General features: G+C 37.7%; 1 protein-coding gene across 3 annotated transcripts; it reads right to left on the bottom strand.

Moving 5' to 3' along the window:
• Positions 1–447: 447 nt before the first annotated feature.
• Positions 448–20,767, bottom strand: LOC136257847 (uncharacterized). 3 transcript variants are annotated; one of them, XM_066051163.1, is made up of 24 exons: positions 20,662–20,767; positions 20,545–20,613; positions 18,791–20,070; positions 18,103–18,599; positions 17,928–18,050; positions 17,149–17,234; positions 17,047–17,094; positions 16,060–16,145; positions 15,244–15,350; positions 15,118–15,173; positions 15,021–15,068; positions 14,500–14,580; positions 13,439–13,581; positions 12,771–12,858; positions 11,386–11,476; positions 9,979–10,073; positions 6,631–6,690; positions 4,565–4,675; positions 4,373–4,513; positions 4,298–4,327; positions 3,535–3,774; positions 2,420–2,507; positions 1,494–1,687; positions 448–727 (listed from the first exon to the last, which is right to left on the bottom strand). In XM_066051163.1, the coding sequence occupies exons 1-24, from the start codon at positions 20,701–20,703 to the stop codon at positions 503–505; spliced, it is 4,029 nt and encodes a 1,342-aa protein (XP_065907235.1). In that variant the 5' UTR covers positions 20,704–20,767; the 3' UTR covers positions 448–502. The 3 variants fall into 3 exon arrangements, with proteins under 3 accessions (XP_065907235.1, XP_065907236.1, XP_065907237.1); XM_066051164.1 differs by having other exon boundaries at positions 17,928–18,047; XM_066051165.1 differs by lacking the exon at positions 4,298–4,327.
• Positions 20,768–20,910: the final 143 nt, after the last annotated feature.

Genomic DNA, 20,910 nt, shown 5'->3' with positions numbered 1-20,910 from the left:
TATGCTTGTTTTATAGTGTCATTGTAAATCAACCCATTTTCACTTACTCACAGACCACGTTCATTGATAAGTTATTAAGTAACAATATCATTCTATTTTGGTCTTACAGATTTGTCGGAGACATTTGTTGCTTTGTGTTTTTTTAAATTTTCATTCCAAAATAATCCACTCTATGGTGGTCAGATGTTTCAATTATGTTATGTTGGGGGAGGCGCTACCCCCCTGGGGAGATGTTGCCTACATACATACATACAGTACAACTTATGTGTACAGTACATTCACAACTGGCTGCAAGCGGGATGAGTGCACATACAGTACCTGGTTTTTTCTTTAATAGTTAAGGAAAACAACAAACATATGAACATACAGTATGTGCATGTACTGTAGTGGAGCATGTCCATGTTTTGTGACACAACTGTATTATGTTAATAATATCGCACAACACCGTACAGTACATATGCTAGTCATCATACAAATTTTTGTTAACAATTAGAAATTGCAGTTAATTCAATAATTCATAAAATAAAATATATCCTTGGTTACTCAACACTGTTTCTATGGAAACAGGGCTCACATGTGAATCATTGACACAATACCACTTGGTTGTCTTATCAACATGGTTACCATCTCTAATGTAAGCTATATAGTGTCCATGATCCATCGTACCAGAGTGTACCACCATACCATATAAGGCATACAAAATTTGACCAGATGAGTTCCTGACTCCCTGTGTGAAGAGATAGAATATGTTGTAAACAGGTTTTGACTATTGTTACACATAAGCAAAGAATTAAATTTGGTGTTTGGCGAATTTTCAAATTTAAATCTGCCAAAATAGACAAAGGAGATCAAAACATGGAAAAATTCAAGGGAAGACAAATGAACCTACGTACATAGCTTATTCTGACAAAGATCTAATCTACATTGGACAACATGCTACTACTACTAGTACTGAACATGGTCCCAGAGATATTTCTAGATTTTTTCTACAGTTTTTTGTGCCAGAGGAATTTGCATAGTATTCTAGTCACTCTCCTATTACATTTATACTCATGATAATCTCAGCCTTGGATGCAGCAGCTATATACTCAAAGCTATCGCTCACGCAGCAATTACTATCGATTGATGCTGAGAATGACCACAGGTGCGTATGACATAATCACTGAAATTCTAGAATCTAGTGAGTGCACAATTAGCACAGGCCCAAGGTTGCAAGCAAAAGGAACTGTCAAATTTAAATTCATCAAAGAACATGTTACTCAATTCGCCAAATTTCCCATCAAACTTTCAGCTTCTAAGGTACGTAATGCACAATGAAGCTGCACGTAGCAGCCATCTCTTTAAATACAGCTAAGGCATACTTCATGGCCTGAATAATGTGGCCGCCTTCATATATAACCCTGTTAATGAAGTTTTAAATGTGTTATCTTTGTGTGCTGTTTGAATTACACCATGGAAAACTGCTCATTTACCAAACTTGTCTCTTTCCCTACCTGACAAGCCTCACTGCAGTATGGTGCCAGGTCTAGCAGTATAGGGAAATTGATATGAGTATTGTTCTTCCTTGAGGAACGATGGTAGAAATAGCTAAACCTCTTCAGCTGGAGCAGCAGCACACGAGGAGGTTGATGTACTAGTAACTGCTTTGTAGCATCACACAACACTACAGCAGCAGCTGTACTGTCACCTGCAATGAGACATACCATGATCAACAAAACTGTATCAAACATAGACCATGACCCAATTATTCAACAACAAAAACCCAAAGACTTTTGAGGTTTAAAGATTTAAACTCAGCACTTATGAACCTTGATATTTCATAATTTATGTCAATTAATGAGATTTGCATTGAAAAAAATTGTATGGGTGACGAGCTCCACAAGAACCCATACTATATAGCTTTGCCAAGGTGATTCTAATTTCCTTGTTAATCTGACATGAAATGCCCCCACTCTCATGCTCAGACTCATTCCCCGACTGCTTATCTTCTTTAGTGTGAGGGTGGTAATACTGTAAAAAGGGTCTGGTGGATCTCTATAAGCATTTTTGCACAGCCAAATCTACAACTTTTTTTCTTTTTGGAATGGACTATGTAGTTAACACAATGAGAAATGGAAAAACAGCATGTGTTTGCTCTAACTCTGTACTGAAGGGCATAGGGATTTCCCCATTCTTGCTTCCTTTACAAGTAGCACAAATCAACGATCTCCAAAAGGTGTAGATCTGGCTACAGAAAAATGCTTATGGAGATCCACCAGTCCCTTTATATTACCACCCCCACACTAAAGAAGAAAAGGCATGGGACTAAAATGACCCCTACTGTACAAATGTTATGAAATGATTCCAGCATTGCATTTGCCGTCTTTTTACATACTTGGGCTTACTCATAATACACTATGCGCATGGTTTGTACACTTACTGTCATCAGATTGTGCCTCATCACTCTCACCATCTTTTTGTTTATCTTTATCACCATGGTTACCATTAACAACATCAGCAGCAGTAGCCTGACAAGTATTTACACCATGTAATGTAAGAATTCATTTTTGAAATGCAGAGGAAAAGCTTCAATTACCGTACTGTATCTAAACTGAACTCTCAAATAAATAATGGGATTTGACAAAAGCAGGCTTCCACACACATCCAGATTTATGACTTTGAAGGACCATAACTCACAGTACGAGTAAGCCATCAGTTTGAAATTTTGACTTGTTATTTTATAATACTATGGAAGCATTTCATGAAAAGCTTAGGCCAATAGCATACTGAATGGTCAAGTTATAGTTGTTTAAAGGCAAAGCATTGGATGTGTGGAAGCCCGGTTTTGTCAAATCTGGTCACCAATTATCTAAACAGAAACAATGGTTCTACTAGAGTATTTGATGTATGTTTTATTAGAGTAGTCGAACAGAACTTTAATGGGATTTATATCAGAACAAATTCACTTAATCTGAACACTTTTGTGATCAAACTGGTACACAGGTATTTGGATAATGGAGGTCTCTCTGTACAGTATGGGTTGACTGTATGTCATGTCTACCTTATCAACAAAACTGACGTGGTATAATTTATGCAAGGACAGCCAACAATTGGGGATGGTGCTTGTTGTATGAGATTTGACAAATACGTAGCTTGAATGCACTATGCGTCTGGCAAAAGTCTTGATTAAGTTAACTCAACACTAATCTAACCACACCAGAGACAAAAATTCAAACTTCTGCATATTTAAGACAGCTGTATCACATTGCACACAAATAATACTAGGGAAGTCTAAAGTTGGATGTTAGACAGATGACCTTAATACCTTAACAGGCTTCAGCTACACATAGCATACATACATATGTATCTTTCACAGCTATAGCAGTTTGCCTATACTGTTGAAAATAGAAACTTTGTTTAAACACACAAATGTGGTCAAAAACCACGAAACCAATCGTGAAACCTGTGTGAAAGCTATTTACTGAAGATTTGCATTACCAAGAGTCCAAAATATCAGTAAGGTATATTATGAACTCTAGGTATTATCATCATTACCTTGCTCCGCTGTCCCTTGGCCTCACTACATACTTGACACAGAAACTGGTTACTACCATCGAGTATGTCCAGTGATGTGTATGCTGCCAGACATGCCTCCAGGGAGAATAGATCATGTGATCCAAAATTGTAATTCACTGGCTGGTAGTGTAGCTTCTTAGCTTGTAAATGATGTCTCACATGATCTGCATCATATAGTGAGTTAGATGCTACTGTTGACGGAGGTGTGGGCTGGATGGGCTAAAATGAAAGGACAAGTCATTATTACAAACGTACAGTACTAGGTTGTATAACAGCATTGGAAATAAGGGTCAAAGGATACTTGGCCAACTTTGATAGATGTAATATATTGTATAGGGTATTCCCCATTGAAATTCTACAATACATAAGTCAAATCAAAACAGATTCGGTTGGCCAAATGTTGAAAATGGTTATAAATGACAGCTATTTCTAGCCATAATCCCTACACTTATCCCAGATTAGTAGCTATAAGGCTTGTTCTTAGTCTCACTACAATGCAGCAAATGTTATAATGTTTTAAAGCTAACTACTCACTGCAATAATTGTCCTGTGTAAAACGAATGAACTAGTATATATGAGTATGTTACATAGTTATCGCAACCAGTATCTACGTATGTGTTACTGTATATAAATCTGAAAATGCTTGCATGGCAGATTGTGTATTTAAAACATTTGTCATGTGTAAAACTTTCACAATCTTGTGCAGCCAAAGGTTTGCTTCAGGTTACAGCAGTACACGTACGTATGTGGTGTAATTGTTGTCCTCATCACTCTAATATTAGGAATGTTTTACACAGATTACCACAGAATGGATCACCTGATCAGTTTCCACTTGTTGTTGTTGGTGTTCAACTTCTTCCACTGCCTCATCTTCACTACTGTCTGATTGCTTGGATGAGTGAGTAGCAGATTGAGTTTGCTTCTTCTGCTGTTGCCCTTTTCCTTTTCCCTTTGCTTTCTGCATATAAAATGGTGTTTATGGTGTAAAGTTGTGAGGAGGTGTACATACCTTCTTAGCTTGTTTCTCTCTTTGTTTTTCTTTCTTACTCTTCTTACCATGAGCTGTAACTTCTTCACTCCTTCTTTGCCGATGCTGTTGGCCTCCCTTACCACCTCTTGACTACAGTGACAACAACAGCAGTGACAGCGATATACCATCTGGTATTAGTGTTGAAAAAAATGATAACTACTATACCATATCTTAACAATTTGGTAAATGAGTAGTGTTGCACCGATATGAGATTCTGCCGATATCCCGATAACCGATATTGGATAATTATTTCAAGCTGATAAACATAGTCGATCCACTATAGCACAACATGTCTATTTTGTAAAAATTTTTACTAGAAATTTGATTTTGAAGGACCAATTTAGCTTGTTTATAGCGGCAGTATTGCTATAACAACAGCTGACAGTATACTGAAGCAGTAATAACGAAGTTGTAATACAGGACAATGCAACTCAATGCATTTGTAAACATCATTTGGTGCACACGAGCATGTATTTCTAAATAAATACATATATCTGTATGTGCTGCTTTTTTCATCGTGGTGCCGATCCGATACCGATATACAAAAAACACAGCCGATATATGGTTTTTCTAATAACCGATTCGATTATCGGTACAACACTATAAATGAGTACCATCTAGAATTAGAAAATGGTATACATAAAATTGTTCGATTTTTGGGAGATAATGAGGTCTTTAAAATTACTATAGTATGTTCATGTTGAGCTGAATCCTGAAAACAGTTAAAAATTAAAAGTGGATTTTTTCTCAACAGAGTTAACATTTCAGCCAACCAGATGATTATTGGTAACAGCAAAGGTGTCAACAACAGACACGTACGGTTTAGCTCCATTACAAGTCTGAGAAAGGGCTGTAATGGACATTGTACTTATATGGCTTCCCCATAGGAAATGTATTACTTAAATTTTGATTGGCTGTAAATATTATGTCAAACATTTGAACAAAAAGATTTTGAAATATTTTTAGCGGGTCAAGCAGTACTACAAATGAGCCAAATTTCAAGACTATGTGTAATTGCATCCATGAGTTATTAAATGTTTTTGGGGATTCAGCTCAACGTAAACATACTATAAGAGACCTCTGGAGAGGTTCTCTAAAATGATTAGAGACCTACTATATGGCAGATACTATAGGTATCTGTATATCTCCAGTTGAGGGAGTCAGCACACAATACACCTCACTAATGATCACTGATACGCTGAATAGCATTGCAGATCTAACAATTGATCACTGATCAGCTTTGCCTCCTTCAGGAGGCAGTGAGCTTTTCTTAGATAGCATGGAAAGTGATTGTGGGTTTTCATTTTGTGCAAGATATGACATGATGATGTTTTACTCAACCCACAATCAATCAATCTATTTACTACATCCACACCATTTTCTAAGTCTGCCCACTCAGATCTTCATGGCTTTAAAAAAAAACCTTGGCTTCGCCTTGGGTTTTTAAGATAACGTAGGTCCTCGTGGTAGGTCTCTAACTATTACTTTCATATGTACAGTGTACAGATGTACAGACACTTGTTACCTTTTAAAACATCCAACTTGCTTGTATACACTGTACAGTACTACGTATATTATAGATACGCTGGGTAAAAATGCAGTCTTCTCATGCAAGTTTAATGGAAATACGTACATAGATAACACTACAGTAAACTGATAAAAGTTCAGAAGTCAACATTACTGAAAATTGTTTTCATGTCACCCTTCAGTGAAAATGACCTACACCTGTATGATATGTTGTAAAAAAAAATGGAGAAACACTTTTAAAGCCATCAGCAAATGTACTGCAATATGACATGGATATCATGCACACAATCTACCATACCGTTTGACACCATCACACACACACACACACACACACACACACACACACACACACACACACACACACACACACACACACACACACACACACACACACACACACACACACACACACACACACACACACACACACACACACACACACACACACACACACACACACACACCTGCATGCATACACAAAACATCAAGTCTGTTGTTAAAGTATATACAACACTTACAGTTTCCTTATAGGGTATTGGCAGTGAAAGGTCAAAGAATTTCTCTATCATCTGTGATGGCTACAAGAGATCACATGATGAGTTACCATAGTAACACACAAGTACATATAGCTCGTGTATGTATAGTATTCGTAATCACACATCAAAGGGTTATGATGTGTCTCTGGTATAAGTATACTTTCAATCTCCCGTAAAATACAAAATAATATGTGACCATTTCAGCAAACCCCGCCTTGTTCACACAAGCATTTTGGAGAAAAACGAAATTTTAAAATACACTGTATTTGAATAACACATGCCACAAAGAAAAATTATGTCACCAATCCATTTCTCAGAGAAGCGAGACTCAAATCAACTAAACCTACACACCATCTTGTTTGCCTGAGTTTGAAAATCTTAGTTTTGTTTCTGTAGCCCCAACAATATGAGTGTCACATGCGTTTGTTTACAATGTGGTAAACGTACAAGATTGTTGTCATTTCTTCAACGAAACCGCTAAGTGACTACAAGGCTAAAACTATGCTATAGACTAATGCAAACGGAAGTTATGATTACAAATGTAAGTGCTTGTAGTGTGTAAATTGATTTCCCTGTTCTTCCTACTGTCGATAGTGCTATAACTCCCAAACTACTCACCACAATAGGTTGAAACTTTAGTGATGGCACCATATATATAGATAATGTTGAGAAAATAAAAAAAGTCATGTGAACAAAGTAGATTTTTGCTGAGACAGTCACATATTTTAATCCCACAATATTTATTCATTTGTTACTGGTCGAGTGAAAACCAGCCGTTTTTGCAAAATTCATTTTACCATAAAAACATATTGAAATACATAAACTGGGTAAAAAAATATGCGTGCCACATAAAATTTTTACGTACATTTTAATTGCTTCGTTACACACTGAAACAATTAAAACTCAAATCAACAAAACCTACATATATTCCATCTGTTCACGGAGGGTAATTTAAGAAAATCTTTTTCGTGAATAGTATATAGGGTTATGGGCACGTATTTACGATGCAGTAGAAATCAAGTTTATTGTCATAGATTTATCCTTGTTCTTTGTTCCCATGGAAGAGTGCAGGAAAGCACTATACCTACAGTAGATGAATTTGTCAATTCATGATGAACAGATCAAGCCAAGTTCTATCTTTGTAGCCTGTTTTATTTGTGAGTTACAATTAATATCTTAAGTGCCCATAATTTATTTGCCGCACTGTATTACTGCTCCAACTGTCTAGTGCTATAACTCCAAGATGATCTATCATAAAAAGCTGAACTTTATCCCTTGTTATTATAGAAGAGAGAAACAAAAGGAATGTGTGAAAATGGTTGGTTTTTGCTCAGTCAGTCACATTTACTGTATTATTACTGTGTCAACTTAGCAAACGTGGACTTTACACAGGGGAGGGGAGAAGCACTATATGTGACTGTCTCTGGGAAAACCGGTCTTATCGCCCATCTAAAAGTATCGAGAAACGTCGGTTTTAAATATTCTGTGTGTTGTAGCTGGCCAATGGTGGTAGCTACGCATACCAAATTTTCACACGTTTCACAACAATCTCTTACCTTCCTGGTCATCCACTGAAGAAGTAGTCAACAGCTAAGTTTCCCGCCATTTTAGATAGTTTTTAAACCGAGGTTGTCTGTATCAGGCGAGCTCCAGAAGGGTGGGAGGCGGGGGCCCTGGAAGGCGGGCAAGATGGTGTTCAAAAATTGAAAAGGGACGTGCTGGGATGAATTAGGCCAAGTTATAGGCCATCCAGGGCTCAGAACTGGCTAAAATGAAAGGAAATTTACAGCACAGGTCATTGTCCAACACCACAGAGCTGTACAGCCACACACAGCCATCTCCTGGTTGGCCAGGGCTCCATCAAGACCCCAGACCACTCGTACGGCTCGCCACTGTGCTCTAGAAAAGCAGCCAGCAAAAGCAGACCACTTTACTCTGGTCGACTGTGGCAGTGAAACTTGATAGTGCATTCATTAAGCTTTGTGTTTGTGTGAAAAAATCAAATTTCCTGTCTTGGGCGATAAGAACGGTTTTCGTAGATCCAGTCACATATACCCATACTGTCAAGGCTAAAGCAGCTTAACTGCAGCTGGTAGGGTGAATTTTACATTTGGCCAAAAACGTCTTGGCGACTAAAGCAAACTCAGTTATTCAAAATATAGTGCCGGATAATCATACGTATACTGACAAACATCCACTCTTCACTGTTTCTTTAAACAGTCTCTAACAACCATTATGCTAATACAAGGTCAAGTTACAGATGTACAATAATAATACATTCAGAGCAGAGGAGGTTGGACGTGCTCTAAGCGCCACATAAATATATTGCCCTTAATTGCATTCTTTTCTTTGGTATTTCACGTGACCCTCAATAGTCATAGTACAAATTTGAAAAACAATGGGGTTGACTGGGGTTGATCAGATATTCGGATGGTGCTTCACGTAAGCTTCAAGGTGATGTACTTTGTTTTATAAAAGCGCTTGGTGATTGGGGTGAAATTAATAAGTTGCGGTTTGGTGTGTAGAACTTCTCCAGAATTGTCACGAACGTATTCTATAATCAGAACAATGATACTTTATCGAATTAAACTGAGATCGATGTATAAACCTCTTCTATAAAACGAGTTTCGCTTAATTTGTTTTAGGGGCGCTTAAATCGCGTCCAACCTCCTCTGCATTCAGAGTATCAAAGTGCATCTATTATTTTCACCGGTATTTCTCATAAATAATTGCGCAGCCATTACATGACAGAAGCTCAGATGTAATGCTGTCCTGTAAATATACGTGTATATTTTTGGATTCTTCTGAATACCTCTATAGGGTCGGTAACTGTGTATATATAGTTGCTGTATACATACATACATACATACATACATACATACAAACATACATACATACAAACATACATACATACAAACATACATGCATACATACATACAAACATACATACACACATACATACACACATACGTACATACACACATACATACATACACACATACATGCATACATACATACAAACATACATACACACACACACATACATACATACAAACACACATACATACATACATGGCAACTATAACTTAACAGTGGTCTGCCATCACTTCACAAGGTACTACAATTTTACACGTATCAGTGTTGGAAAGAATCAAACAAAATAAACACACAAAAACAATGATAACATATATGAAAAATACATACATACAAACAGACATACAAGGTATACTCACATACAAATACACACGACATAATCACATACGTACATACACAGACAGACATTTAGGACATACTCACATACGGACAGACACAAAGGACATGCACACGTACGGTGTGACACTGGTGGCAGATCACAGTGCTGACTAATGATCCAGCAAACACTTCATCCACAAATGTTGAGATGTTATCAGCACTACGACCAAATCCTAAACCAGTAAAATAGGACCATAACAAATACGTCATGAATACACACATAAGCATGTACAGCCTGCAGAGTGGAATGGAATTAAAGTATATACACATTGAGCTGGATCCTCAAAAACATTTAATAACACATGGATGCATTGCACATCATCTTGAAATTTGGCTCATTTGTAGCACTGCTTGACCCACTAAAAATATTTCAAAATCTTTTCGATCAAACGTCTGACAATATTTACAGTCAATTAAAATTTCACTGTACATTTCCTATGTGGAAGCCAATGCCATAAGTGCAGTATCTATTACATCCTTTTCCAAACTTGTAATATAGCCAAACCACACATGTCTGCTGTTGACACTTTTATTGTCACCACTCATCATCTGGTTGGCTGAACTTGAGAAAAAATTAATTATTTCAGCAACACCTCACTACTTTATTGGGGTCTATTATAGTATGTTCACGTTGAGCTGAATCCTCAAAAACATTTAATAACTCATGGATGCAATTACACATGATCTTGAAATTTGGCTCATTTGTAGTACTGCTTGACCCGCTAAAAATATTTCAAAATCATTTTGTTCAAATGTTCGACATAATATTTACAGCAAATCAAAATTTTCACAATACATTTCCTATGGGGAAGCCATATAAGTACAGTGTTCATTACAGCCCTTTCCCGAACTTGTAATGGAGCCAAACCGTACGTGTCTGTTGTTGACACCTTTGCTGTTACCAATAATCATCTGGTTGGCTGAAATGTTAACCCTGTTGAGAAAAAATCCACTTTTAATTTTTAGCTGTTGTTCAGGATTCAGCTCAACATGAACATACTATAGAACGTTTAATCTTTGCAATTGTACAGCTGTAAAAAAAGTGGAAGCGAAGAAGTATTCCTATGACTGTGAATTTGTACAACATACAGTACATATAATTATCCATCTTAGCACTTTTAAAATGACTGTTGTGATTTGGAAAAAAACAACTGACCCACTAGATCTGTAGAACATAAAACTAAATCTACTGTACCATAGCCCAATGGACTAGTCTAAACTCCATACATGTATACAGTATTACATACGTACGGTAGAGCTCAAATGCAATGTTGTCTTGTAAGAATGCGAATGATTAAAAACTTGTTAATTAAAGGGAGTGGCACCAATTTTGCTTGCGAGTATTCATCCTGTTTTGTTTGGGATGAATACTCGCAAGTGAAATGAGTGCCACGCCCTTTAATTAGCAATTTTTTAAATTGCTTGCACTCTCGCGAGACTACGTTGCATTTGAGCAGTACTGCATATACTGACTGTAGTACACACCTTTAATAGCCATCCGATCTTCACTGGTAAACTTGGACTGTTTCGCATCCTTGCCTACCCCAAATGACAGTAAGACGGCTCTCTTCACTCTCTGGAGTAATACAAGAGAAAAGGACCAATAACACTACTGGACACAAGATAGCATATTGCCTCAAATTACGGCCGGTCTCGTATAAACGCCTGGTCCCGTTTAGTTGCTGGGGGTATACAGCATCATTCCAAAAATAAATACCGGGTCTCGAATAAACACCGGGTCTCAAATAAATGTCTAGTGTAGTCATTATTTGTAAAAAAATCTGGGCGGTGTTATAAACGATGAAGTGTAGAACGTTTTATAGAGTTCCTTTTAAGCTTGAATCTGTGAAATGAAACTTCAAGGAGAGTCCAGGAGAGTACAACACCAAGGTATGTAGTTGACTCGTGAATGCTGACCAGGCATATAAACGCTGGTCTCGTATAGTCACCAGTCTCATTTAGTAGCCAGGATAAAAAGTTGCTTGAAAGAAATAAATGCCCAGGTCATAATTTGAGACAATACGGTAAATCATTGTATGTGTTGTACGTACCTGTTGATAGGATAAGAAAATCTCTCTACAGTGGTTCCTCAATTACCCGGCCATTCGAATTTTCAAACTATGGAGGTGACTGTTCTATTAGAGTATTTTGTCCAAAGTGTGTGTTCTATTAGAGTATTTGCGAGGGCTCGTGTATATACGTAAATGAATGGGATTCTATTATCCAAACTTTTCCGATTATCTGAACACTCTCAGGGCCCAATGAGTTCAGATAATAGAGGGAGCACTGTATTCAAGTTGCCTTTAGGCCAAAATCTGGTGACTATATTGAGCAAGGGACTAAGCCATTTATATATATATATATATATATATATATATATATATATATATACACACAAATGATACATTTGGGAATGTTTTCAATGGCAGTTAGTGTAGACAGTTTACCTTATCATACAATGGCCTGGATGGAGCAGACTTCATTGTAAAAAGATTTAGCAATTTTCTAACAGAGCAGTGAACTACCCTAATAAAGCAACCAGTTGTTTCTCCATTGTAAGAAACTTTGGGTGTTGTGATGTTGGGTTCTATTTTAATACACACTGAAGACTTAGTCAGCTACTCTGCACTAAACCATACTCCCATACCACGGTCCCTATCACATCCAGGTATTTAATGTATCTATAACATCACTGATATTGAATTGCATCTACTGTATTTAAAACAAGCTGCCTCTAGGACAACTTTCTACATACGGTATAGTACTAAAGTTTAGCTGTACTGTGTACATATATGGCACACTGCATACGTATTATATACCCATTCTGGGCTAGCAGATAATTGTGCTCTAACTTAATGTAGTGTTCATACCTCAATCTCTTCCATCTTCATCCCGTCCAACAAGTACCTGAGTAGCTCATGACTGTCCTGTTGTCTGTGTCCATCAAAGTGTTTATACCTGTGATGTCATTGATTGTGTCATCAGTGATGTCATTGATTATGTCATACAAATGTAAGTGTGGGTGCTCAATTAACAGTAAGCAAATCGATCATGATTATTATCGGGTAGTGTATCGGGTGAGACTGTGTAGTGTGAGTGTCAACCATACTGAATCAAGTCGAACCAAAAGGTGTTACTGGGCTGTGCATGCAGTGTACTGCAACTGTCAGCCTAAGGAATAACTCTCTCCATGCTTTGTTTTTTTTACCACTAAGCATCTATGGTCTACAGGCTCCTTACCAATGAGCTAAATGTATTTAAAGAATCTACTTTTTAAGAACTATGTGAGTTCTATGGCCCATTAAAAGTGCAACACTCTCTCACCAAATACATTATGAGGAGCCAGAGGCCGTTACAGCATAGATTTATAAACCCCGGGTTTATAAATCTATGGTCACAGAATACGGTCTATGAACACCAAAAGTGTCCTAATTCTCCAGGTCAGTTCAAATGCTAATGATATTCTGGGACCACTCCCAGGTTACAAGTGTTCATATATTCCACCAGATATGATTAATAATGTTTATAGCAAACTGACCTTTTGCATAACTGCTTCAGTAATGGTCCAGGGCTCACGTGACCTCCTTGTGAACCAAACTGAGTCATCACTTGCTGTAGCGCCATGGTGATTGGGCCAGGTGAGGTCACTACGGTAACAGTTCGTGGCTGCAACTGGAGGGACTGAAATATAGAACATGGAACTAAGTAACTGGTTAGACAAATACAGTTTTAAGGGCTGATTTGATTTGTACTATTTATCCTTGCAGTTATTGGCAGAGCCTTTCTTCTCTACTGGAGCAAACTTTTATAAAGGACTAGTAGTTTATACACTCCTCATCTAAGGACGCATCTCCATGTGTATCAGTACAGATACCATATTTATTTGGTTAAACACTGCAGCATTTATTAGTTCAATAATCAATGCGGCAAGTATTCAAACTCAGCCTGTCAGCCATTTACTCAATGCTCAAAAACAATGTTTATCCTCACAAAAAAAATGATTGTGGCATGTGGCTACTATTGAAGGTGTGGCGTTTAACCAAGTTAATATGGTAAACAAATTTGAAATAAACCACATTCATTTATTTCAAAGATCTGTTCAACTGCTTAAAAATTCACAAAATCCTTTAATAAAACAGTCACTACTATTGCTCAGGCAATATGTGCTTATTTTATGGCTGAAATAAAACTTGGGATGTTTTCACATGCCACAACGGAGAGGAAATGTACTGTGGCCTATAGCAAGAAGTGTCGGTTCGTTACATGCAATTACGGGTGTTTATATCAAGGAAATGGCCATCTGGAAAACAGTACAACTGGTGAAACAGCAATGCACCAATCCCCCCCAGTGATGAGTAATATGCCAATTACTTCTAACTACCTGTACATTTATATGTGGTTAATGATAGCCGCTCACTATCAACTTTTTGATTAGGTGTGCCACAAACTACAACACTTTGTTTGAGTAATGTAGTGGCATGACCTCTATTGAGGGTCTGGCTAATCAAGACTCAAATAATAAAGTCCGTATGTATGAACATAATACAGCAAGAATTATATAAATACAATTAAAACAAGACAAATAGTAAATATACTTACTGGTGGTGCATGAAGTACATGTGATCTTTCAGCAAACACTGAAGTGATTTGATTGGCTAGTCCAGGTGCATGGACTATGTTCTATGAAGTCAACAAACAATATAATGTATGTACATTATATAACATAACAGTTTGTGTGAGGAGTCTTTCATGAATTGTATGATTTGAAACACTCTGCAAAACTACTTTCATGAATTTTGCAAACCAATGGGAACAATTTGCTATATTATTTTCTCATACGTATAACAGCCTGGGCTTTTGTTTCCTTCCCAGCATTTTTTTACCAGGCTTGCAGACTTTTATTTAAGACCAGGCGTTTATTGTGGATAAGTCAGAGTGATACCCTGCATTTGAGTCATGGTACAGCTGTAGAACACCATTATTGTAATGGTAAGCACAGACAACCTTTATACAGTGTGTTGGCTACATAAACAAGGTCTAAAGATATGATTTTGTCTGCGATTTTGGATATTGTAAAAATGATTTCCAATCATTTAGTCATTTAGCATTGAAGAGCTTACCTGAAGGGCTGAGTTGAAATAACAAGTATTGCCCATATTAGGTAATCCCTGTAATGTTAAGAACATAAATGCTAATGTTGATCTCATATTTACATACCTTAACAGGGATCTTGACTGGTAGCTTGACTGGACTGATGGTTGTTGATTGTTGATCTACAATGATCACACATTGATCATACAGTATACATGATCAATGACATGTTGTAAATACTGTATTACCTACCATCAACTGTGGTAAGAAGATCGCATGATCTATACCAGTGGTCAAGGTAACTGACACACTGACTGAGAGGTGGTCCCTGGGCAGTCACTAAACCACACTGAGCACATCTGACGGAAAAATGGTAAAATGAAATAATTATTTGCTTTGACTAGTGAGTTTAAGTAAGGCCCTTATCCTTAAATGTACATCCGTACATTAGAGTTGCAACGATACAGTGTGTAGATGTATCGATATATTGCCTCTGGTGTATCACGATACAGCGATATAATGTGCGATACAAAGTGGTGTCTAAATAATGGTCTATGTCGTCTTTAAGGGAAATAAGTGAGCTATTTTTTCTTGAGATGCATTACATACCATTCAGCTTAACCACAGTGTGCAATAATTAGATTGTCAGTCATGTTAACAAGCCACGATATGTCGACATATCATGATACGCGATATATCGATACGGTTTGACTTTGTATCGATGCAGCAATATTGTCTTAAAATGATATGATACGCGATATATCGATATATTGTTGCATCTCTACAGTATGTACATATATAGTACAACAGAACTGCACTTGCGTACAGTACACGCAGCATACATACATACAACTACAGAAGTTGATACTATGACATGGAACAATATGATGGTACGCAGACCCCCTTAGCATGTGCTTCAAATGTCTTGCCCTGCTCCCTTTAATATTCAAAAGTCTATTTTGGTTGAAATCCACAATGATCAGTGCCCAGCACACATACCCAGAGCACATTATGCACACACTAACTTTAGCCCACAGGTATTCTCAAAACACAACAACAGTTACTCACATGATCTCCATCGTAGATAGCTTAACCCTGAGGAAATGTTTCTTGGTGGATGACGACTGGTGTTTGACGACGTGATTTTCACAGTACTAGGAAAGAAACACGATGCCGCATTAAATAAACGTTCAAAAATCAACAAGTACAATAATATCTCCATAAGAGTACAGATAACATTAGGATAACTAAGACTTATACCACACTAGAAGTTTATTCAGTGACTCCAAAATAGCAAACAATTACTCATATAAAGTACACCAGTTGACAAAAATACCGCAGTGTTTGTGATGTGTGATACATATCAATATATCATGATATTTTAATTGTATCACGATACTGATATGCGTGCTTGCGTATCAACATTTTGATTGTGTAATCACGGAAATATATTAAGTCTGGTTTTGTGCAATTTAACAGTGGGTTATTGGCTTCCTAGACTCTTTGCTTCTTATATAACAATGCAATGGAGTTGTTCTAAACAATAGAAAATTTATTGGCCTTCCATGCACTAAATTAACCTTAATATGAACATCTGTATACAACAGTGCAGCTGAGTTGCTTACCACTTTCCTGAATTCTTTATTTAAGCTTGTAATATAACAGTACAATGGGGTTACAGCTGGTACTCAGCTACAAAACTTTATTGCCTATAGCAGTCCACATATATTTAATTGCACTTCTAGGATTCTTTTACAAAAATTTAATAATATATTGTGTTGTCAGGAGCTCATAAGCGCTGCAAGGCAAGCTCCTAGTGTTGTATTGGTAACTACACATGTAAGATAAGATATGCTCTTTCAAGCGTATCACCATCACTATGGATAATCAGCTACTCAAGGTCCTACCTACTATATGATAATTGGTTGGAAGACATTATAAGTGGAATGATTTCTCACCACAGGACTATAATATTAAAACCAATTCATTCTCAGATTTACGTACTAAAGTCTTCCTACAGGTCCCCAATAACAATAGTAACATAAATGCACTCACAAGTTGGGAACACTTCAGGCACACACTAATATCATCATTGTTGCACTCCTGTAACAAGGATCACATGATCACTACCAAACAACACATTAGTACAGTACATACCTTACAAGAGAGGATGGACACACCCTCCAGCTGATCTTTCATCACCTTCACCTTGTTGGTGAGGTGTAAGTGAGGGCATAACACTCCTATTAGTGATCACCAGTAAAACAGGTTATGCTATAGTATAGTATGAGCTGATATCTCAAGAAAGCTTCAAGAAACGAATGACATACTGTAAGGGCTTGAATGTTGGTTTACTTGAGGTATAAGTTAACACGTTTGAAGGTTCTTAATTTATGCATAATTTCCTTTGATGTCTGTAGGTTAGAAAGGTTACTATCTAGAATAGAAACCTGTAGTGGGGTTACCAAGTTACTAGTTAGTACCTTGTGGTCTACCCCAAGATTGTTTACTGTATTCATCAAACATAAATGGCAATGAAATACGTAGCCTTACTGTTAGGATACTTTCTAGACAAGACAGACATCATTGGCATTGATAATTGTGGCATTGGATCCTTAAATGAAACTATTCTACACAAGTGTTTCAGAAAAGTTCCTACACCATTTAGAAACTCGACAACAATGTTGATGAGGATTACTAAAAAATGCTGTAGAAACCTTATCTAAATGTAATGTTCAAGACACAGCACTTGGAACTGAACAAAGAAAGTACTTAAATGATATCAGCTCAACATATATAACCCAATACTCAAAGTATGGTGCAGGTGATTGGTTGGGTCCTATACCTGGCCATATAGCACATAGCATATTATTGTTTGTGAGATATCTGCTCAGTGTATAAAATACTATACACCAGTATGACTTTAATGGCTTTACCTTCTGCATCACCTGACTGTGCTGGTTTACGATCATGTGAACCAGATGGTGGCTTATCACATGAGCTGTCCTGCACACCTGAGTCACTCCCCTTTCTTGAGTCCCTCTCTTTCTTTGCTGCTGCTGGCGGTGGTAGGAGGATGTCACATTTGACCATCATTAGGATGGTACTCACCTGATCTCATCAACATGATGCTGTGTTCATTCAATTTGACAAGCTGGCCATTGCATTGTGGGTGTGGCTGATCACTTGGTGGGTGTGGTTGATCACTTTCTGTGTCTGGCTGACCATCAAGCAGGTGTAGCTGACTGCTTAGTAGATGGGGCAGTTCATCCACGGTATCCTCCGTTAAGCTCACAGATGGAGTTACCTTCACCTGGTTGAGCTGATCATTCAATGGATGTGGCTTATAGTCCAATGGGTGTGGCTGATCTTTGCATAGAGGACACAGTAAACCGCTTACAGCTTTATCCCCACACAGCTCTTTCCACCATTGTTGTAACAACTGTATCAGTTGTAGCTGCTTGTCTGTCAACTGTTGCACAAGTTCTGCAGACATTGGAGGGTGTGGCTGGGATAGTTTCAACACTATACCACTTGGGATGTGGCTGCTCAACTGGTAACAATGACCAGTAACCATCATTTGGAGTAATGCCTCATTGCAGTGAACGCTAGATACGTAAGATACAATAAAAAATTCAAGGCTTGAATGCAGATCAATACATCCTTAAACATAACCGCAAATTACATTATAGTTTAAGATCAAAAAATCCACCTGATACAAAACAAGTTCCTCTAATAACAACACACATTAGGCTAAGTACACGAATGCATACACCCACACCACACAAAGTACTCTCACCTCAACAACTGGTGACCCTCATTCAAACCATATTTTAACATCCTCCCTAAAAGCTGACAAAAATAAATCCTTGCCATGTTCCCTCCAGTTATAGTAAACAAGAAGACAGTATCAGTGTTAAGTGTAGCTGGAGGGCATGATGACGTGATCAGTGAAGGAACAAGAATGGTAGCACCAGCAGCAGATGAGGCGCTTTGTGGAACAGCTAAGTCAACATGAACCAACAACGACATCAGAGCATCAGTTATAATGACTTGTGTACTAACACTAGTAGAGTATTGCTCCAACAGTTCATCCACCAATCTATCATTTACTAGTCCAGTAGAGTGATCAACAGTGTGGCTAGTCCCCTTCACACAGGGTGGGCTGGTCAGTAAGGTAATGATGGTATTGAGCCAGTGAGGAGATGTGAACACAACATCTTGCAATGAAGGACAGTCACTGAAATAACATATCACACCGTCTTCAGATAACTGCTTTAGTGAACAACTACCTTTGTATGTTGATCTGAACTCTTTCTTAGTCATTGCTACAACCCCAGTGTCCCTAACTCTTTGTAACATGTCACAACAATCAGATGACAGACGTACTTCAGGATGCTTCATTACATTATCAACTATTAATTTTTTCAGTGGACAATTATCACCACAAGACTCAGACTGGTAGAACACCACGGCACTACTGGGATGATCTGCTAGTAGTCTCCTGTACGGCTTGTCACCAATACACTGTAACAACTCATTCCTGTACTGATCCAACATGTCACAGCTAACTCCACTGTGTATACCAACTAGTACAACAAGTAGAGGCACGTTCTGGGTGTGGTCTATGTTGTCAAGTGTCGTACACAAGTAATGTTTTGTCATTGGTAACTGTTCTTGCTGCTGCGGAACATCAAAGGTCACCACAGTGACCAGCTTGGTGGACAGAAACTTCAAAAACAAACTACACTCAGAGTAGCCAATCACATCACAGATGAAGGCAGTGTACATGTTAGCATGGCTGACATCACAATGTGTACTCCCATCAGTCAGATAAGAAAGACAATTGTTTATCAAAACATTGACATAACTATTAACAAATGCCACTTGTTCAACTTCATTGCGATCACTACTCCAAAAAGATGGATTAGTGAAATGACTGGAGGTCACCGTTTTACTATTGGAGTAGGTGCCTGATGATAACCAGTTTAGCAGGTTTGTCTTGCCATCACTATGGGGACCGGTGACGTCAACCTCAAACTGCACATGATGGACTGGAACATCAGAAGGATGGATAGTCTAGTATATCATATGTGATAATTTCTCAATATGTACAACATAGAATTTAAGTGCAGTATGTTACCATCTACATAAGGACATGTAAACTAGATTATGTGCTTCTCATTCACAAAATTTAGGATATTGTGGAAGGTCATTTTTCATCATTGCTACGTATCTGTTAGGTTAGCTAAAGACTATCTAAAGCTTTTTGAGGCACAACAGACATTTGCTGTGATGCAAAAATGAAATCCAGCCCCTTCTCAGCATGTGCATGTAATTAATAACAGCAATAATTAGGAGATGGGGTTATAAGTGATGCAGGTGGGGATGAGAAACAGTCTGGTTTAACTTTGACTATTTGCAAAAAGGTTTTATTTTTATACCATGACTTGGGGACTTTATTCATCTTTCCATAAGCCTCCTTAGTATATAAACGCAACTATTCCATTAGACAGCAACATACTGCACATGACAGCTTGATATACACGTTACCTTAGGCCCAGCTACCGGATGACTGGCAGCTGTTGACGTGGTTCGCCTCGCATTCTGTTTGTTTCGTTTCTGTTCAACCAAAAATGTTATAAACTACCATCTAACGTTTCATTTTACCTTATGTAGCTTTCTTTCCTTCTTCTGTTGGTGCTTGGTCATCTCAAGGGCGTTAAATAGAATACATAGTAATCGATTGTGGGTTTAGAATTACCAACGGTGTAACTCTGGGTGTAACTGCAAGTCATGATGTGGTCACCAATCTCGTCTTGGAGTAGTTATATCTCAGTTCCTTCCTTCATAAGCACTTCTCACTCCAAGTGTAACCTACCTATGGTGTATATTCCTTTGTATATCCAATAAACGCTC

The sequence above is a fragment of the Dysidea avara genome, chromosome 6 (genome assembly GCF_963678975.1).
Source record: "Dysidea avara chromosome 6, odDysAvar1.4, whole genome shotgun sequence".
NCBI lineage: Eukaryota > Metazoa > Porifera > Demospongiae > Dictyoceratida > Dysideidae > Dysidea > Dysidea avara.
This window is presented reverse-complemented; position numbering and strand designations above follow the sequence as displayed.